Raw genomic sequence first — 22,250 nt, 5'->3', positions numbered from 1 at the left:
AGGAATATCTTACAGAAGCGGCTCAAATATGTTTTTGCATATTGTGTATTTTATTTAATTATATATTAAGTAGCTAGCATTTTTATATCCATTTGCACTCACTCACTATTTGATTGTATCTATACAATTATTTTGTTACCCCCCTTTTTTTTGCACTGCAGTGCATTTTTCTATTTTTTTTGGAACACTATTTTTGAAACACTAATTTTGAACACTATTGTTTGTATTATTGTTTATTAGTTTTTTGCTTGATGCACTTGTTATAGTTGCACTTAGGCTAATTCTGTTTTATTAGTATACACTCTTATTCTGGTGTACCACTCACACTGATCACCTGTTATTACCTCTGTTTTTATTGTAATTATCAGCTTTGGCCCTTTGAGCCGCTTCTGTAAGATATTCCTGTATTTGTAATTTTATTTATATGTGCTTTTTACATTTTTTATACATAGTCTTTTATTACTGATGTTTTTTAACATGGTTCATTAAATAATCTTCTTTTATCTCTCTGTGAGTATATTTATCCCTTGGCCTCTTGTTGGCGCTGTATTCACTTCTTACTACTTGTGCCTTCTGTTTAGGTCTGCCTGCCTTGTTCTCCCTCCCTGTTCATTCTGTGTCCACTAGCTTTGGTATTGGTTCCCACTAGTAATTGAATGACGTTGTGGACTCTCCATATTTTAGGAAAGAAAACAAAATGTATTCTTACCTGATAAATTTCTTTCTTTCTGGATATGGAGAGTCCACGACCCCACCCTTTATTAAGACAGTTATTTTGGCTAAACCTCAGGCACCTCTACACCTTTGTGTTATACCTTTTCCATTTCCCTTTGGTCGAATGACTGGGAATTATGGGTAGGGGAGTGACACTTAAAAGCTTTGCTGTGGTGCTCCTTTGCCTCCTCCTGCTGGCCAGGAGTGATATTCCCACTAGTAATTAAATGATGTTGTGGACTCTCCATATCCGGAAAGAAAGAAATTGATCAGATAAGCATGAATTTTATTTTGATTATTCCACCCCCCAAACACTTAAAAATGTTCCCAGGCTGTAGAAAACAGGGGGTAGGCCTTATTTGACCTTCCTCTGCATTAGAATACTTCATTATTGCTTTATCATTAGTTATTTATGTTATCGTTTGCTTCATTTTCTTAATATTCTTTGTTGAAGGAGCAACAATGCACTACTGGGAGCTAGCTGAATACATCACATGAGTCAACGTCAAGAGGCAATAACCAATTAGCAGTTCCCAGTAGTGCATTGCTGCTCCTGAGCCTGCCTAAAAAAAAAAAAAGATAGAGCATACAATATTAAGTGTCCAGTTTACTCCTGTTATCAAATTTACTTTGTTCTTTTCCTATCCTTGTTTAATGGAGGTTAGTTAGGCCCAGGAGTATGCACGTGTCTAGCACGCCATATGACAGCACCGCTTCTTATTGTATTTCTACTACAGTTTTGCAAGAATACTGTTAACAATATTATACATTTAGTGCTGCAGATATGTGCATGTTACTTACCCAGGTTTGCTCTTCCACAAATAATACCATGAGAACAAGGTAAATTGATAATCTAAGTAAATTGGAAACTTTCTTAAAATTATATGCTCTGTCGGAAAAACGAAAGAAAACTTTGTAGTTTCGTGTCTCTTTAAAGGGACAGTTTACTTTAAAAAAAAATTAAAAATCTCTTTGTTTCCAATTATTCATTTTACCTGCTGTAGTGTTTTAAATTGTTTACAAATAGTTCCTTTACCTTTATATTGGCATTTAAAATAGTTGATTGTGTCTGTGGTGTCCCTATCTATAGTGAGAGTTTCTATACTTAAAGGGACAGTTTACTCAAAAATGTTCTCCCCTTTAATTTGTTCCCAATGATCCACTTTACCTGCTGGAGTGTATTAAATTGTTTACAAGTATTTCCTTTACTTTCATATTGGCATTTGAAATAGTTTATTTAGCCTGTGGTATCCCACCTATCCTGAAAGTTTTTGGCCTTGAGACTAAGCTGTGTAAACACAGCCAGTAGAAGAAATTACACTCCCAGTGGGTTATAGAAGAGATAAGGTAATAAAATGTTAAACTTCCATTGTTCTCTCCAAGTATTGGTGATTGATTTATGGACAGATATAAGATAAAGAAGCAGGTATATGTACACAATGTGATAAAGTAATGAGATCTGATTATACCTACAAGTTCAACCCATTTTATTAGGTTGTGGCTTCAAAACACAAAATCAGCTATTTCATATACACAAATAAGTCGATTTTTTGTGTGACAAATTTTAAAGTGAGGTCTATTTCTATTCCCCCTGTATCATGTGACAGCCATCAGCCAATCATAAATGCATGTACGTATATTCTGTGAATTTGTGCACATTCTCAGTAGGAGCTGGTGACTCAAAAAATGTAAATATAAAAAAACTATGCAAATTTTGTTAATGGAAATAAATTGGAAAGTTTTAATTTTGACTTGAGTGTCCCTTTAAGTATTGGCTATGGGAAAGCTGTGTCAAGATAGCCAGCTGAAGAAATTACACTCCCAGTGGGAGGTAAGAAAGAAAAAAGCAATACAATTGAAATTTTTGTTTTCTCTAAGTATTTGGCTTTGGTATACAGAGATAATATAAAGAAGCATGTGTGTGTACAGAAAGTGATAAAATAAGATGATTTCCCTGCAACCTCAACCTATTTTAATGGGTTGTAGTTCCAAAGAACAAAAACCTCTTTCATATACAAAAATAATCCTAAACAAGCAATTTCTCATCCATTTTATACACTGCAGCTGGTATATCAAGTAATTGGAAACACATTAAAGTGAAGGTTAAGTTAGAGCCTTCATATTTCATTATTACACTTCTATGCATATTAAATATCTAGTCGCTATATTTATTGCTTACTGTTCCCTTCTATTCTCCTCCCATTAGTTATTTCCTGGTTTTTGATCCAGTGACGTATAGAGCGGTCCCTCCCGCTCTATACGTGTCTAGTAGGCTTGTGCACGGAGACTATCCAAAACTGCGCATGCGCATCTTTCTCCGACTCTCATCAATGCGCATGCGTTAATCAAGTCCATTGCCCATTTCAGCGCATGCGTCATTCATCCGCAACATAGTATTGAATGAATAACAATATCCATTCAATACTATGTTTGAACAGACAGAGATTAGCTGTCTTTTTTAGTGATCCTTTGTTCCCGTTACTTGAAAAACATTGTATACTGTTGCAGCTTGTCGTGGAACTGCTGTTAACTAACAGTGCATAAATAATATTTGCAGTGCGCATGCGCGAAACGGGGCCGCGCTCGCTTTGCCGATGTAAACAGAGAATACTGACGCATGCGCATATTGTCAAAGTAACTGCTGACGTCAATTGACGGCCGCCTAACGACCTAAAAGTCAATTGGCTAGCAAAACAACGTGATCATCCTTTAACAAAAAAAAAAACAGGGTTGATTTACTGATAGCGAAATTACAAAGAAACAATTGATATATCTAAGGAACAATGTAGAAGTAAAAGTATTGATTAATGAAACTGACATTTATTTTTTGAGACAAATACAAAATTTCATTAGAAACGATCAAAGTTAACCTTCACTTTAAAGGGACACTGAACCCAATTTTTTTCTTTCATGATTCAGATAGAGCATGCAATTTCAAGCAACTTTCTAATTTACTCCTATTATCAAATTTTTTTCATTCTCTTGCTATCTTTCTTTGAAAAAGAAGGCATCTAAGCTAAGGAGCCAGCAAATTTTTGGTTCAGACAATAGACAGCACTTGTTTATTGGTGCTGTCCAATCAGCAAGGACAACCTAGGTTGTTTACCAAAAATGGGCCGGCATCTAAACTTACATTCTTGCTTTTCAAATAAACATACCAATAGAATGAAGAACATGTGATAATAGGAGTAAATTAGAAAGTTGCTTAAAATTGCATGCTCTTTCTGAATCATGAAAGAAAAAATTTGGGTTCAGTGTCCCTTTAAGGTAAAAACTATTTTACAGTATACTGTCCCTCTAAGAAATTTTCTAATAGAAGCCAAAAGAGGATCTATAGGGATGCTAGACCCATGATAGAACAGTGTGTAGTAACAGTATTTACTGCGGTTTAGGAACCATGTGTTTAAAGGGACAGCCTACGCCAGAATTGTTATTATTTAAAAAAAATAGATAATCCCTTTTTCTCCTGTTAAGTGTGATCAGTCCACGGGTCATCATTACTTGTGGGATATTAACTGCTCCCCTACAGGAAGTGCAAGAGGATTCACCCAGCAGAGCTGCTATATAGCTCCTCCCCTCTACGTCACCTCCAGTCATTCTCTTGCACCCAACGACTAGATAGGATGTGTGAGAGGACTATGGTGATTATATTTAGTTTTTATACCTTCAATCAAAAGTTTGTTATTTTATAATAGCACCGGAGTGTGTTATTCCTTCTCTGGTAGAATTTGAAGAAGAATCTACCTGAGTTTTTTCTATGATTTTAGCCGGAGTAGTTAAGATCATATTGCTGTTTCTCGGCCATCTGAGGAGAGGTAAACTTCAGATCAGGGGACAGCAGGCAGATTAATCTGCAAAGAGGTATGTAGCAGTTTATTATTTTCTGACATGGAATTGATGAGAAAATCCTGCCATACCGTTATAATGTAAACTCAGCCTTGAATGCAGTAGATGTAGCTGATATCAGGCTGTCATGTATGTATATTTTACACTTCAGTTTTCTGGGGAATGGTACTTCTCTGGTTTTATACTGTATGCATAGACTTAACCTAATTTGCAGGGACTTGCAATAGGTTTTAAATGACAATTAATTATTGAGGTAAAACGTTTTTTTGCTGGCATGTAAAAACGTTTTTTTTCTCTGAGGTACTGGGTGAAAAAATGTTTTGGGCCTATTTTTTCCACTTGGCAATAGTTTTGGTTTAAATTAGAGCAGTTCACTGATCCCTCTCACTGTTATGTGTGTGGGGGAGGGGCCATTTTTGGCGCTTTTACTACGCATCAAAAAAAAAAAAAAAAAAAAAACTCAGTCAGAGGTTAATTTTCTTCCTGCATGATCCGGTTCATCTCTACAGAGTTCAGGGATCTCCAAAGCCTTTTTTGAGGGAAGTAATCATTACAGCAGAGCTGTGCTGATTGTAATTGTGATAAAAAACGTTTATTTGTGTATTTTTTTTCTGCTGCCTGGGTTAGTTATCATTTGCTGAGGGGAACAATCCTTTGCTAAAACTGTATATTCTGACAAAGATTGATGCTATAACTGTTATAATTTTTTTCTGTGCTTCTTAAAGGCACAGTACGTTTTCATATTATTTGTAAATTACTTTGAAAAGTATTTCCAAGTTGCTAGTTTATTTGCTAGTGTGTTAAACATGTCTGATTCAGAGGAATATCTCTGTGCTATATGTGTTAATGCCAAAGTGGAGCCCAATAGAAATTTATGTACTAAATGTATTGATGCTACTTTAAATAACAGTCAATCTGTACAAATTGAACATATTTCACCAAACAACGAGGGGAGAGTTATGCCGACTAACTCGCCTCACGTGTCAGTACCTGCATCTCCCGCTCGGGAGGTGCGTGATATTGTAGCGCCGAGTACATCTGGGCGGCCATTACAAATCACATTACAAGATATGGCTACTGTTATGACTGAAGTTTTGGCTAAACTACCAGAACTAAGAGGTAAGCGTGATCACTCTGGGGTGAGAACAGAGTGCGCTGATAATGCAAGGGCCATGTCTGATACTGCGTCACAGTTTGCAGAACGTGAAGACGGAGAGCTTCATTCTGTGGGTGACGGTTCTGATCCAAATAAACTGGACTCAGACATTTCAAATTTTAAATTTAAGCTTGAGAACCTCCGTGTGTTACTAGGGGAGGTATTAGCGGCTCTAAATGATTGTAACACAGTTGCAATCCCAGAGAAAATGTGTAGGTTGGATAAATATTTTGCGGTACCGACGAGTACTGACGTTTTTCCTATACCTAAGAGACTTACTGAAATTGTTACTAAGGAGTGGGATAGACCCGGTGTGCCTTTCTCACCCCCTCCTATATTCAGAAAGATGTTTCCAATAGACGCCACACGGGACTTATGGCAAATGGTCCCTAAGGTGGAGGGAGCAGTTTCTACTTTAGCTAAGCGTACCACTATCCCGGTGGAGGATAGCTGTGCTTTTTCAGATCCAATGGATAAAAAATTAGAGGGTTACCTTAAGAAAATGTTTGTTCAACAAGGGTTTATATTGCAACCTCTTGCATGTATTGCGCCTGTCACGGCTGCAGCAGCATTTTGGTTTGAGTCTCTGGAAGAGACACTTGAATCATCCACAATAGATGACATCACACACAAACTTAAATTCCTTAAGTTAGCTAATTCATTTATTTCAGATGCCGTAGTACATTTAACTAAACTTGCGGCTAAAAATTCAGGATTCGCCATTCAGGCACGCAGAGCTCTGTGGCTGAAATCCTGGTCAGCTGATGTTACGTCTAAATCTAAATTGCTTAATATTCCTTTCAAAGGGCAGACCTTATTCGGGCCCGGCTTGAAAGAGATTATTGCTGACATTACAGGAGGTAAAGGTCATGCCCTGCCTCAGGACAAGGCCAAAGCCAAGGCTAGACAGTCCAATTTTCGTTCCTTTCGTAATTTCAAAGCAGGAGCAGCATCAACTTCCTCTGCACCAAAACAGGAAGGAGCTGTTGCTCGCTACAGACAAGGCTGGAAACCTAACCAGTCCTGGAACAGGGGCAAACAGGCCAGAAAACCTGCTGCTGCCCCTAAGACAGCATGAATTGAGGGCCCCCGATCCGGGACCGGATCTAGTGGGGGGCAGACTTTCCCTCTTCGCCCAGGCTTGGGCAAGAGATGTTCAGGATCCCTGGGCGTTAGAGATCATATCTCAGGGATACCTTCTGGACTTCAAATCCTCTCCCCCAAGAGGGAGATTTCATCTGTCAAGGTTGTCAACAAACCTAACAAAGAAGGAAGCGTTTCTACGCTGCGTACAAGATCTTTTATTAATGGGAGTGATCCATCCAGTTCCGCGGTTGGAACAAGGACAAGGGTTTTACTCAAATCTGTTTGTAGTTCCCAAGAAAGAGGGAACCTTCAGGCCAATCTTGGATTTAAAGATCCTAAACAAATTTCTAAGAGTTCCATCGTTCAAGATGGAAACTATTCGAACAATTTTGCCCATGATCCAAGAGGGTCAGTACATGACCACAGTGGATTTAAAGGATGCTTACCTTCACATACCGATTCACAGAAATCATTACCGGTATCTAAGGTTTGCCTTTTTAGACAGGCATTACCAGTTTGTAGCTCTTCCATTCGGATTGGCTACGGCTCCAAGAATCTTCACAAAGGTTCTGGGCACTCTTCTGGCGGTACTAAGACCGCGAGGAATTTCAGTAGCTCCGTACCTAGACGACATACTGATACAAGCTTCAAGCTTTCAAACTGCCAAGTCTCATACAGAGATAGTACTGGCATTTCTAAGGTCGCATGGATGGAAGGTGAACGAAGAGAAAAGTTCTCTCTTTCCACTCACAAGAGTTCCCTTCCTGGGGACTCTGATAGATTCTGTAGAAATGAAGATTTACCTGACAGAGGACAGGTTAACAAAACTTCAAAATGCATGCCGTGTCCTTCATTCCATTCAACACCCGTCAGTAGCTCAATGCATGGAGGTAATCGGACTAATGGTAGCAGCAATGGACATAGTTCCTTTTGCACGCCTACATCTCAGACCACTGCAATTGTGCATGCTAAGTCAGTGGAATGGGGATTACTCAGATTTGTCCCCCACTCTAAATCTGAATCAAGAGACCAGAAATTCTCTTCTATGGTGGCTTTATCGGCCACATCTGTCCAGGGGGATGCCATTCAGCAGGCCAGACTGGACAATTGTAACAACAGACGCCAGCCTACTAGGTTGGGGCGCTGTCTGGAATTCTCTGAAGGCTCAGGGACTATGGAATCAGGAGGAGAGTCTCCTTCCAATAAACATTCTGGAATTGAGAGCAGTCCTCAATGCTCTTCTGGCTTGGCCCCAGTTAACAACTCGGGGGTTCATCAGGTTCCAGTCGGACAACATCACGACTGTAGCTTATATCAACCATCAGGGAGGGACAAGAAGCTCCCTAGCAATGATGGAAGTATCGAAGATAATTCGCTGGGCAGAGTCTCACTCTTGCCACCTGTCTGCAATCCACATCCCGGGAGTGGAGAACTGGGAGGCGGATTTCTTAAGTCGTCAGACTTTTCATCCGGGGGAGTGGGAACTTCATCCAGAGGTCTTTGCCCAAATACTTCGACGTTGGGGCAAACCAGAGATAGATCTCATGGCGTCTCGACAGAACGCCAAGCTTCCGCGTTACGGGTCCAGATCCAGGGATCCGGGAGCGGTCCTGATAGATGCCTTGACAGCACCATGGACCTTCAGGATGGCTTATGTGTTTCCACCTTTCCCGATGCTTCCTCGATTGATTGCCAGAATCAAACAGGAGAAAGCATCAGTGATTCTAATAGCGCCTGCATGGCCACGCAGGACTTGGTATGCAGATCTGGTGGACATGTCATTCTGTCCACCTTGGTCGTTACCTCTGAAACAGGACCTTCTGATTCAGGGTCCTTTCAAACATCAAAATCTAACTTCTCTGAAGCTGACTGCTTGGAAATTGAACGCTTGATTTTATCAAAGCATGGCTTTTCTGAGTCAGTTATTGATACCTTAATACAGGCTAGGAAGCCTGTTACCAGAAAGATTTACCATAAAATATGGCGTAAATACCTATATTGGTGCGAATCCAAAGGTTACTCTTGGAGTAAGGTTAGGATTCCTAGGATATTGTCTTTTCTACAAGAAGGTTTAGAAAAGGGGTTATCCGCTAGTTCCTTAAAGGGACAGATCTCAGCTCTGTCCATTCTGTTACACAAACGTCTGTCAGAAGTTCCAGACGTTCAGGCTTTTTGTCAGGCTTTGGCCAGGATTAAACCTGTGTTTAAAGCTGTGGCTCCACCATGGAGTTTAAACCTTGTTCTTAACGTTTTACAGGGCGTTCCGTTTGAACCCCTTCATTCCATTGATATAAAGTTGTTATCTTGGAAAGTTCTATTTTTAATGGCTATTTCCTCGGCTCGAAGAGTCTCTGAGTTATCAGCCTTACATTGTGATTCTCCTTATTTGATTTTTCACTCGGATAAGGTAGTTCTGCGTACTAAACCTGGGTTCTTACCTAAGGTAGTCACTAACAGGAATATCAATCAGGAGATTGTTGTTCCATCCTTGTGCCCAAATCCTTCTTCAAGGAAGGAACGTCTTTTGCACAATCTGGATGTAGTTCGTGTCCTTAAATTTTATTTACAGGCAACTAAAGATTTTCGACAAACGTCTTCCCTGTTTGTCGTCTACTCTGGTCAGAGGAGAGGTCAAAAAGCTTCTGCTACCTCTCTCTCTTTTTGGCTTCGTAGCATAATTCGTTTAGCTTATGAGACTGCTGGACAGCAGCCTCCTGAAAGAATTACAGCTCATTCCACTAGAGCTGTGGCTTCCACTTGGGCCTTTAAGAATGAGGCCTCTGTTGAACAGATTTGCAAGGCTGCAACTTGGTCTTCGCTTCATACTTTTTCCAAATTTTACAAATTTGACACTTTTGCTTCTTCGGAGGCTATTTTTGGGAGAAAGGTTCTTCAGGCAGTGGTTCCTTCTGTATAAAGAGCCTGCCTGTCCCTCCCGTCATCCGTGTACTTTTGCTTTGGTATTGGTATCCCACAAGTAATGATGACCCGTGGACTGATCACACTTAACAGGAGAAAACATAATTTATGCTTACCTGATAAATTCCTTTCTCCTGTAGTGTGATCAGTCCACGGCCCGCCCTGTGTTTTTTACGGCAGGCAAATACTTTTTAAATTATACTACAGTCACCACTACACCCTTTGGCTTCTCCTTTCTCGTTGGTCCTTGGTCGAATGACTGGAGGTGACGTAGAGGGGAGGAGCTATATAGCAGCTCTGCTGGGTGAATCCTCTTGCACTTCCTGTAGGGGAGCAGTTAATATCCCACAAGTAATGATGACCCGTGGACTGATCACACTACAGGAGAAAGGAATTTATCAGGTAAGCATAAATTATGTTATTACCCATTCTCCAGTTTTGCATAACCAACAGTTATATTAAAGGGACACTGAACCCAAATGTTTTCTTTCATGATTCAGATAGAGAATGCGATTTTAATCAACTTTCTAATTTACTCCAATTATCATTTTTTCTTCGTTCTCTTGCTATCTTTATTTGAAAAAGAAGGCATCTAAGCTTTTTTCTTAGTTCAGAACTCTGGACAGCACTTTTTTTATTGGTGGATGAATTTATCCACCAATCAGCAAGGTCAACCCAGGTTCACCAAAAATGGGCCGGCATCTAAACTTACATTCTTGCATTTCAAATAAAGATACCAAGTGAATAACGAAAATTTGATAATAGGAGTAAATTAGAAAGTTGCTTAAAATTTTATGCTCTATCTGAATCACGAAAGAAAAAATGTGGGTTCAGTGTCCCTTTATGCTTTTTACCTCTGTGATTAACTTGTATTTAAGCCTATGCAGACTGCCCCTTTATTTCAGTACTTTTGACAGACTTGCATTTTAGCCAATCAGTGCTGACTCATAAAAAAACTCCACAGGAGTGAGCACAGTGTTAATCTATATGGCACACATAAACTAGCACTGTCTAACTGTGAAAATAATTTCAAAATGCATTCAGATAAGAGGCGGCCTTCAAGGGCTTAGAAATTAGCATATGAGCCTATCTAGGTTTAGCTTTCAACAAAGAATACCAAGAGAACAAAGCAAATTTGATGATAAAAGTAAATTGGAAAGTTGTTTAAAATTACATGCCCTATTAGAATCATGAAAGTTTAATTTTGACTCCAATTTCCCTTTCACCCCTTAAGGACCACAACACTTTTCCATTTTCTGACCGTTTGGGACCAGGGCTATTTTTACATTTCTGCTGTGTTTGTGTTTAGCTGTAATTTTCCTTTTACGCATTTACTGTACCCACACATATTATATACAGGGTTTTTTTCTCGCCATTAAATGAACTTTCTCAAGATACCATTATTTTCATCATATCTTATAATGTACTATTGAAAAAAATATAAAATGAGGGGGGAAAAAAAACACACTTTTTCTAACTTTGACCCCTATAATCTGTTACACATCTACAACCACCAAAAAACACCCATGCTAAATAGTTTCTAAATTTTGTCCTGAGTTTAGAAATACCCAATGTTTACATGTTCTTTGCTTTTTTTGCAAGTTATAGGACAATAAATACAAGTAGCACTTTGCTATTTCCAAACCACTTTTTTTCAGAATTAGCGCTAGTTACTTTGAGACACTGATATCTGTCAGGAATCCATGAATATCCCTTGACATGTGTATATATATATTTTTTAGAAGACACCCCAAAGTATTGATCTAGGCCCATTTTGGTATATTTCATGCCACTATTTCACCTCCAAATGCGATCAAATAAAAAAAATTCTTCACTTTTTCACAATTTTCGGTTTCTCACTGATATTATTTACAAACAGCTTGTGCAATTATGGCACAAATGGTTGGAAATGCTTCTCTTGGATCCCATTTGTTAAATAGCAGACATATATGGCTTTGGCGTTGCTTTTTGATAATTAGAAGGCCGCTAAATGCCGCTGTGCACCACACTTGTATTATGCCCAGCAGTGAAGGGGTTAATTGGGGAGCTTGTAGGGTTAATTTTAGCTTTAGCTGTAGTGTAGTAGACAACCCAAAGTATTGGTTTAGGCCCATTTTGGTATATTCCATGCCACCATTTCACCGCCAAATGCGATCAAATAAAAAAAAATATTTCTCCTGTTAAGTGTGATCAGTCCACGGGTCATCATTACTTCTGGGATATTACTCCTCCCCAACAGGAAGTGCAAGAGGATTCACCCAGCAGAGCTGCCATATAGCTCCTCCCCTCTACGTCACTCCCAGTCATTCTCTTGCACCCAACGACTAGATAGGATGTGTGAGAGGACTATGGTGATTATATTTAGTTTTATACCTTCAATCAAAAGTTTGTTATTTTATAATAGCACCGGAGTGTGTTATTCCTTCTCTGGTAGAATTTGAAGAAGAATCTACCTGAGTTTTTACTATGATTTTAGCCGGCGTAGTTAAGATCATATTGCTGTTTCTCGGCCATCTGAGGAGAGGTAAACTTCAGATCAGGGGACAGCGGGCAGATTAATCTGCAAAGAGGTATGTAGCAGCTTATTATTTTCTGACAATGGAATTGATGAGAAAATTCTGCCATACCGATATAATGTAAACTCAGCCTTAAATGCAGTAGCAGCATCTGGTATCAGGCTGTCATGTATGTATATTTTACACTTCAGTATTCTGGGGAATGGTACTTCACTGGAATTATACTGTGTGCATAAGACTTTAGCCTAATTTGCAGGGACTGGCAACAGGCTTTTTAATAACTCTTAATTTATGTTAAACGTTTTTTGCTGGCATGTAAAATCGTTTTCATTGTCTGAGGTACTGGGTGAATAAAATGTTTTGGGCACTATTTTTTTCCACTTGGCAGTTGTTTGATTTAATTTATGACAGTTTACTGATCTCTCTCACTGTTGTGTGTGAGGGGGAGGGGCCTTTTTTGGCGCTTTTGCTACGCATCAAAAAATTCAGTCAGAAGCTCATTGTATTTCCTGCATGATCCGGTTCATCTCTACAGAACTCAGGGGTCTTCAAAACTTGTTTTGAGGGAGGTAATCATTCACAGCAGAGCTGTGAGATTGTAGTTGACTGTGATAAAAAGCGTTTATTTCTGTAACTTTTTTTCTGCTATCAGGGTTAGTTATCCTTTGCTAATGGGAACAAGCCTTTGCTAAAATTGTGTTTTTTTTTTTTACAAAGATTTGATGCTATAACCTTTTCAGTTTATTAACTTTCACCTGTCATAACTCTTTCTGTGCTTCTTATAGGCACAGTACGTTTTCATAGTAATTTACTTGAATAGTATTTCCAAGTTGCTAGTTTATTTGCTAGTGTGTTAAACATGTCTGATTCAGAGGAAGACATCTGTGCTATATGTGCTAATGCCAAAGTGGAGCCCAATAGAAATTTATGTACTAACTGCATTGATGCTACTTTAAATAAGAGTCAATCTGTACAAATTGAACACATTTCACCAAACAACGAGGGGAGAGTTATGCCGACTAACTCGCCTCACGTGACAGTACCTGCATCTCCCGCTCAGGAGGTGCGTGATATTGTGGCGCCGAGTACATCTGGGCGGCCATTACAAATCACATTACAAGATATGGCTACTGTTATGACTGAAGTTTTGGCTAAATTACCAGAACTAAGAGGTAAGCGTGATCACTCTGGGGTGAGAACAGAGTGCGCTGATAATGCTAGGGCCATGTCAGATACTGCGTCACAACTTGCAGAACATGAGGACGGAGAGCTTCATTCTGCGGCTGACGGTTCTGATCCAAACAGATTGGATTCAGATATTTCAAATTTTAAATTTAAGCTGGAAAACCTCCGTGTATTACTAGGGGAGGTGTTAGCGGCTCTGAATGATTGTAACACAGTTGCAATACCAGAGAAAATGTGTAGGTTGGATAAATATTTTGCGGTACCGTCGAGTACTGACGTTTTTCCTATACCTAAGAGACTCACTGAAATTGTCACTAAGGAGTGGGATAGACCCGGTGTGCCGTTCTCACCCCCTCCGATATTTAGAAAAATGTTTCCAATAGACACCACCACACGGGACTTATGGCAAACGGTCCCTAAGGTGGAAGGAGCAGTTTCTACTTTAGCTAAGCGTACCACTATCCCGGTGGAGGATAGCTGTGCCTTTTCAGATCCAATGGATAAAAAGTTAGAGGGTTACCTTAAGAAAATGTTTGTTCAACAAGGTTTTATATTGCAACCCCTTGCATGCATTGCGCCTGTTACGGCTGCAGCAGCATTTTGGTTTGACTCTCTGGAAGAGACACTTGAATCAGCTCCATTAGATGAGATTACACACAAGCTTAAAGCTCTTAAATTAGCTAACTCATTTATTTCAGATGCCGTAGTACATCTAACTAAACTTACGGCTAAGAATTCCGGATTCGCCATTCAGGCGCGCAGAGCACTGTGGCTAAAATCCTGGTCAGCTGACGTTACTTCTAAGTCTAAATTACTTAATATACCTTTCAAAGGGCAGACCTTATTCGGGCCCGGATTGAAAGAAATTATCGCTGACATTACAGGAGGTAAAGGCCATGCCCTGCCTCAAGACAGAGTCAAACCTAAGGCTAGACAGTCTAATTTTCGTTCCTTTCGGAATTTCAAAGCAGGAGCAGCATCAACTTCCTCTGCTCCAAAACAGGAAGGATCTGTTGCTCGCTACAGACAGGGCTGGAGACCTAACCAGTCCTGGAACAAGGGCAAGCAAGCCAGGAAACCTGCTGCTGCCCCTAAAACAGCATGAATTGAGGGCCCCCGATCCGGGAACGGATCTAGTGGGGGGCAGACTTTCTCTCTTCGCCCAGGCTTGGGCAAGAGATGTCCAGGATCCCTGGGCGCTAGAGATAATATCTCAGGGATACCTTCTGGACTTCAAATACTCTCCCCCAAGAGAGAGATTTCATCTGTCAAGGTTGTCAACAAACCAAACAAAGAAAGAGGCGTTTCTACGCTGCGTACAAGAGCTTTTATTAATGGGAGTAATCCATCCAGTTCCACGATCGGAACAGGGACAAGGGTTTTACTCAAATCTGTTTGTGGTTCCCAAAAAAGAGGGAACTTTCAGGCCAATCCTGGATTTAAAGATCCTAAACAAATTCCTAAGAGTTCCATCGTTCAAAATGGAGACTATTCGGACAATTTTACCCATGATCCAAAAGGGTCAGTACATGACCACAGTGGATTTAAAAGATGCTTACTTTCACATACCGATTCACAAAGATCATTACCGGTATCTAAGGTTTGCCTTTCTAGACAGGCATTACCAGTTTGTAGCTCTTCCATTCGGATTGGCTACGGCTCCAAGAATCTTCACAAAGGTTCTGGGAGCTCTTCTGGCGGTACTAAGACCGCGAGGAATCTCGGTAGCTCCGTACCTAGACGACATTCTGATACAAGCTTCAAGCTTTCAAACTGCCAAGTCTCATACAGAGTTAGTACTGGCATTTCTAAGGTCACATGGATGGAAGGTGAACGAAAAGAAGAGTTCTCTCTTTCCACTCACAAGAGTTCCCTTCCTGGGGACTCTTATAGATTCTGTAGAAATGAAAATTTACCTGACAGAAGACAGGTTAACAAAACTTCAAAGTGCATGCCGTGTCCTTCATTCCATTCAACACCCGTCAGTGGCTCAATGCATGGAGGTAATCGGCTTAATGGTAGCGGCAATGGACATAGTACCCTTTGCACGCCTACACCTCAGACCGCTGCAATTGTGCATGCTAAGTCAGTGGAATGGGGATCAAGAGACCAGAAATTCTCTCCTATGGTGGCTTTCTCGGCCACATCTGTCCAGGGGGATGCCATTCAGCAGGCCAGACTGGACAATTGTAACAACAGACGCCAGCCTTCTAGGTTGGGGCGCCGTCTGGAATTCTCTGAAGGCTCAGGGACAATGGAATCAGGAGGAGAGTCTTCTACCAATAAACATTCTGGAATTGAGAGCAGTTCTCAATGCCCTTCTGGCTTGGCCCCAGTTGACAACTCGGGGGTTCATCAGGTTTCAGTCGGACAACATCACGACTGTAGCTTACATCAACCATCAGGGAGGGACAAGAAGCTCCCTAGCAATGATGGAAGTATCAAAGATAATTCGCTGGGCAGAGTCTCACTCTTGCCACCTGTCAGCAATCCACATCCCGGGAGTGGAGAACTGGGAGGCGGATTTTTTAAGTCGTCAGACTTTTCATCCGGGGGAGTGGGAACTTCATCCGGAGGTCTTTGCCCAAATACTTCGTCATTGGGGCAAACCAGAGATAGATCTCATGGCGTCTCGACAGAACGCCAAGCTTCCTCGTTACGGGTCCAGATCCAGGGATCCGGGAGCGGTCCTGATAGATGCTTTGACAGCACCTTGGACCTTCAGGATGGCTTATGTGTTTCCACCTTTCCCGATGCTTCCTCGATTGATTGCCAGAATCAAGCAGGAGAGAGCATCAGTGATTCTAATAGCACCTGCATGGCCACGCAGGACTTGGTATGCAGATCTGGTGGACATGTCATCCTGTCCACCTTGGTCTCTACCTCTGAAACAGGACCTTCTAATACAGGGTCCTTTCAAACATCAAAATCTAACTTCTCTGAAGCTGACTGCTTGGAAATTGAACGCTTGATTTTATCAAAACGTGGTTTTTCTGAGTCAGTTATTGATACCTTAATACAGGCTAGGAAGCCTGTTACCAGAAAGATTTACCATAAAATATGGCGTAAATACCTATATTGGTGCGAATCCAAAGGTTACTCTTGGAGTAAGGTTAGGATTCCTAGGATATTGTCTTTTCTACAAGAAGGTTTAGAAAAGGGTTTATCCGCTAGTTCCTTAAAGGGACAGATCTCAGCTCTGTCCATTCTGTTGCACAAACGTCTGTCAGAAGTTCCAGACGTTCAGGCTTTTTGTCAGGCTTTGGCCAGGATTAAGCCTGTGTTTAAAGCTGTTGCTCCGCCATGGAGTTTAAACCTTGTTCTTAACGTTTTACAGGGCGTTCCGTTTGAACCCCTTCATTCCATTGATATAAAGTTGTTATCTTGGAAAGTTCTATTTTTAATGGCTATTTCCTCGGCTCGAAGAGTCTCTGAGTTATCAGCCTTACATTGTGATTCTCCTTATTTGATTTTTCACTCGGATAAGGTAGTTCTGCGTACTAAACCTGGGTTCTTACCTAAGGTAGTCACTAACAGGAATATCAATCAAGAGATTGTTGTTCCATCCTTGTGTCCAAATCCTTCTTCAAAGAAGGAACGTCTTCTGCACAATCTGGATGTAGTTCGTGCCCTAAAATTTTACTTACAGGCAACTAAAGAATTTCGACAAACGTCTTCCCTGTTTGTCGTTTACTCTGGTCAGAGGAGAGGTCAAAAAGCTTCTGCTACCTCTCTCTCTTTTTGGCTTCGTAGCATAATACGTTTAGCTTATGAGACTGCTGGACAGCAGCCTCCTGAAAGAATTACAGCTCATTCCACTAGAGCTGTGGCTTCCACTTGGGCCTTTAAGAATGAGGCCTCTGTTGAACAGATTTGCAAAGCTGCAACTTGGTCTTCGCTTCATACTTTTTCCAAATTTTACAAATTTGACACTTTTGCTTCTTCGGAGGCTATTTTTGGGAGAAAGGTTCTTCAGGCAGTGGTTCCTTCTGTATAAAGAGCCTGCCTATCCCTCCCGTCATCCGTGTACTTTTGCTTTGGTATTGGTATCCCAGAAGTAATGATGACCCGTGGACTGATCACACTTAACAGGAGAAAACATAATTTATGCTTACCTGATAAATTCCTTTCTCCTGTAGTGTGATCAGTCCACGGCCCGCTCTGTTTTTTACGGCAGGTAAATATTTTTTAAATTATACTCCAGTCACCACTACACCCTTTGGCTTCTCCTTTCTCGTTGGTCCTTGGTCGAATGACTGGGAGTGACGTAGAGGGGAGGAGCTATATGGCAGCTCTGCTGGGTGAATCCTCTTGCACTTCCTGTTGGGGAGGAGTAATATCCCAGAAGTAATGATGACCCGTGGACTGATCACACTACAGGAGAAAGGAATTTATCAGGTAAGCATAAATTATGTTTTTTCACAATTTTTTTTCACAAACTTTGGGTTTCTCACTGAAATTATTTACAAGCAGCTTGTGCAATTATGGCACAAATGGTTGTAAATGCTTCTCTGGGATCCCTTTTGTTCAGAAATAGCAAATATATGGCTTTGGCGTTGCTTTTTGATAATTAGAAGGCCGCTAAATGCCGCTGCGCATCACACTTGTATTATGCCCAGCAGTGAAGGGGTTAATTGGGTAGCTTGTAGGGAGCTTGCAAGGTTAATTTTAGCTTTAGTGTAGAGATCAGCCTCCCACCTGGCAAATCACACCCACTGATCCCTCCGAAACAGCTCTCTTTCCTCCCCCATCCCACAATTGTCCCCGCCATCTTAAGTACTGGCAGAAAGTCTGCCAGAACTAAAATAAAAGGTGTGTGTGTGTGTGTGTATTATGCCTAGCAGTGAAGAGGTTAATTAGGGAGCTTGTAGGGTTAATTTTAGCTTTAGTGTATTGTAGTAGACAACGTATTGATCTAGGCCCATTTTGGTATATTTCATGCCACCATTTCACCGCCAAATGCGATCAAATAAAAAAAATTGTTCATTTTTTCACAATTTTTTTTCATAAACTTTGGGTTTCTCACTGAAATTATTTACAAACAGCTTGTGCAATCATGGCACAAATGGTTGTAAATGCTTCTCTGGGATCCCTTTTGTTTAGAAATAGCAGACTAAATGCTAAATGCTGCTGCGCACCACACTTGTATTATGCCCAGCAGTGAAGGGGTTAATTAGGTAGCTTGTAGGGAGCTTGCAGGGTTAATTTTAGCTTTAGTGTAGAGATCAGCCTCCCACCTGACACATTACACCCCCTAATCCCTCCCAAACAGCTCTCTTAACTCCCCCACCCCGCAATTGTCCCTGCCATCTTAAGTACTGGCAGAAAGTCTGCCAGTACTAAAATAAAAGGGGGGTGTGTATATATATATATATATATATATATATATATATATATATATATATATATAAAAACATATTATGCTGTGTAGGATCCCCCCTTAGCCCCAACCTCCCTGACCCCCCTCCAAACAGCTCTCTAAGCTGTCTGCCTGTACCCAGTTTACAATAATACAATAAAAAATACAGATTTTTTTTTTTTTATTACCAATTTTGTCTGTAGTGTAGCTTCCCCCCCCCCCCCCCTCAAAAACCAACCCCCCTCCCAGATCCCTTCGATCATCATTCCATCCCTCCAATCTCCCACTTTTTAGGGCAAATGTGTCATAGTGTAGCGGTTCCCACCTGCTCCCGCCCCGTGTACGCACCCGCCCCCCGTGCACGCGCGCCTGTGCGCGCTCCCGGGTACTCCACCTGTGATCCCGCCCCCCTCTGACGTCAACCCGCCAGCGTTGGCCGCCCACCCGCCTCCCACATCGGCTCCCACCCACCAACGATCACGGTCATCGATGTCCGATGCAGAGAGGGCCACAGAGTCGGATGACTAAAAACAGTTATTGCAGGATGCCTCAATATCGAGGCGTCACTGCAATAACAGGAAAGCAGCTGTAAGTGATCAGGATCGCTTCCACCGCTTTCAAAGACCAACGACGTACGGGGTATGTCCTTGGTTGTTAACTGCATTTTTTTGCAGGACTTACCCCATACGTTGTTGGTCGTTAAGGGGTTAAGAGCATCTTTTGAGGCTGAGTGACCTTTTCGCTGCACAAAACACCTGTCTTTAAAATTCCCTTTTTACCCCTATGTTCTTCAAATTTTTCTCGACAGTTCATATTTATTGTCCCTCCCCAGCTCTCCTGACAAGGACCCTTCACAAGATCTGTCACTGGAGATGATTGTTTCGTGCAGCCCACCCACCTCCAGAACCAGCCAGAACAAGAAGGTAAGAGACAAGCAGCTACCTTTTTATTAAAGCTAGAGATAAGATAAATGTACGGTATTGGCTAAACTGATTTACTTTTTTTTTTTTTTTCCCTTTATCAGACCAATGCCTCTACTCAGTGTGACCCAGAAGAAGTGATTGTTCTCTCGGACTGATTTTCCAGCCTTTTTTGTATAATTAATTAAAAGAGAGGGGATACCCGATTTCTGCTGGGGTTTATTTAAATGCGTTTCTGGGGTTATCTACCCTGGTGGTATTGGGAGGGGTTATATAAGGCCAACTTTAGGGGTGGGGTTAGGAGGAATTATTAGTTACGGCATCAGCAGGTCTCTATTTCATAGCTGGTTACGGTTAGTAGTAGCGCTTGGTTGCCACACAGGAATTGCTTTGTGTACATCACCCTTTTGTGCGATGTCCGCAAATGTGCCCTCTCCTGGAATTGAGAGTAGAAGAAATGTCTTAGGGTATCTCCCCTCTAGGTTGATCTTAAGACGGGGATTAATGGGGTTATCTCCCCCGGGGTATTTTGGGTATCTCACCCGGGGTATTTTGGATACCTCCCCCCCTCTTACTTTGTTAAGTAACTTTTGGTTTTGTAAAAACTTTGAGAATAAATTTTTTTGTTTCTTACTAGTTCTTTGCGTGGTGCACATATTTAATTATTTTTTTTTTAAATATATATATTTATATGTATATATGTGTGTGAATGTGTGTGTATGTATTTTTGAACTTAGCGTAATTAAAATTAACATCAAATTTTTTTCTGTCACCGCACTTGTTAAATATTTCCCCCGGTATAATATAAATAGCTCATATATGACATGCTGAAATCACATGCCTGATGAAACCCAATAGAATCATTGGAATGGGTGAAACACGTGTTGCTGTTAGGAAGTTCAAGCTCACAGGAGCTCCGTGAGCGTGGCGTCTGTTTGGTCGAAGTCGGTTTACCCCCATACAGTGTGCCCTAGCCTTGGATCCTAGTAGGAACAAAGTAAGTCAGTGGAAAGCTCACCGTCGGGACCTGTCCCTCTATCTGCTGGCGGCTCCGCTAGTCTATCCGGAGAAACAGGTGATTCTGTGATAGTAATATATGTAACGGAGGAAGCGGGAGTATCTTTTTGGACTCAGATTTGAATTGGGTGAGGTGAGCTGTGAATGTGTTTACCACTGTGAAGGTAAGGGGAAGTACCGCTCCACCACTATTGACTTTGTGCTCTGTCAAACAGTTGTTAAAGGCGGACTAGCTATTAAGTCGCATTAACCCAATCAGTTTGCTGCTACTAATCTCTCTGCTTGGCTACCGACCAGCTGCAGCTATACTTACCAGTAATGGTCTAATATTGAAATACCAACATTCATTACAAATTGCATGCGAAGATTTAAAATCCGGCTTTATCATTGACATGATGTATATATGGACAATGTTATTTGTGACAGAGTTACAGCTGTTATTTATTTGCAATTGTTCGGTGCCAATACCTTGCTAATATAATATTTAATAGTTCATGTGGTTACGAACTTATTAACAAGGTAATATAGGTAATGATACATTTATAAGATTTGCATTATTTTAATAAATGCATTTGATTTATTCGTGCTCATCACCGGCTTCTGTGTCCATTCTTGACCCACACTTATTACCTGGGGTATATTAAAATTGTTTGGTGAATGAGTTAGTGCTGGAACAAGGGTATTTCTATTTCTATTTAATTTAACATTTATTACCCTCTTGCACCAAAGTTGTAACAGGCATTTTTTGCATCTTTGTTACTCGACCTATTAATTATTTCCGAAATACAGCTGGTACAATTTCTTTAAAAAAAAATATATGTGTGTGTGTATATATATGTATGTGTGTGTGTGTATATATATATATATATATATATATATATATGTGTGTGTATATATATATATATATATGTTTAAAATTGCACACATGCCTTTGTGTGGTTGGAGTAAAACCGAAGTCTTCAGAACAAACCTTTGACATATAGGTGAGTAGTGGGTTTGATTGTGTGTGTATATTAGGGCTGTGCGATATGGGCAAAAAACAAACAAACTCTGTTGCGATTTAATCACGATTTTATTAAAAATTACAAAAACACCTTAATTTTGTATTAAAAAGTTTATTTAACACTACAGAATCTTAATGTACATGTTTCTCAGTGTACAAAACACTCTTGGAGCTTAAAAATACAAACCACAAAATAGTTAAAATAAAATTTGCTGCCTTTGCTGTGGTTACATAGTAGCAGCTAGCCAGTTCTTAGGTCTTCTGACACACCATTGCCATGTTTTCTTGGACAGTCATTATAACTGTGGTATGATTAACATATGAAGCAGTGTATGCATGTAGAAACCTGAAAATTGCTGAATTTATAGCAGTATGATTTGTGTATAAGACAGTATACAGTAAAGGAAAATCCTGACATTCTGCACTGCTTGTCATATTACATCACACAGCTATTCTGTTCTGTAGTACTATTAGTAGTACATAAGAACAGTTATAGTTAGAGTACTTAATACAAGTGAACTCAAGACAC

General features: G+C 40.5%; 1 protein-coding gene across 1 annotated transcript in view; it reads left to right on the top strand.

The window, feature by feature from the left end:
* DAXX (death domain associated protein) overlaps positions 1-20,337 on the top strand; it is a 130,689-nt gene extending 110,352 nt beyond the window's left edge. Inside the window, exons 6-7 of the mRNA XM_053721902.1 lie at positions 19,614-19,704; positions 19,806-20,337. Of these exons, the coding sequence (XP_053577877.1) occupies positions 19,614-19,704; positions 19,806-19,859 (145 nt within the window). The 3' untranslated portion in view covers positions 19,860-20,337. The remainder of the gene's footprint in view (positions 1-19,613; positions 19,705-19,805) is intronic.
* Positions 20,338-22,250: the final 1,913 nt, after the last annotated feature.

The sequence above is a fragment of the Bombina bombina genome, chromosome 7 (assembly GCF_027579735.1).
Source record: "Bombina bombina isolate aBomBom1 chromosome 7, aBomBom1.pri, whole genome shotgun sequence".
Classification (NCBI taxonomy): Eukaryota; Metazoa; Chordata; class Amphibia; order Anura; family Bombinatoridae; genus Bombina; species Bombina bombina.
Note: the sequence above shows the minus strand (reverse complement) of the source record. Positions and strands in the feature narration are given on the sequence as shown.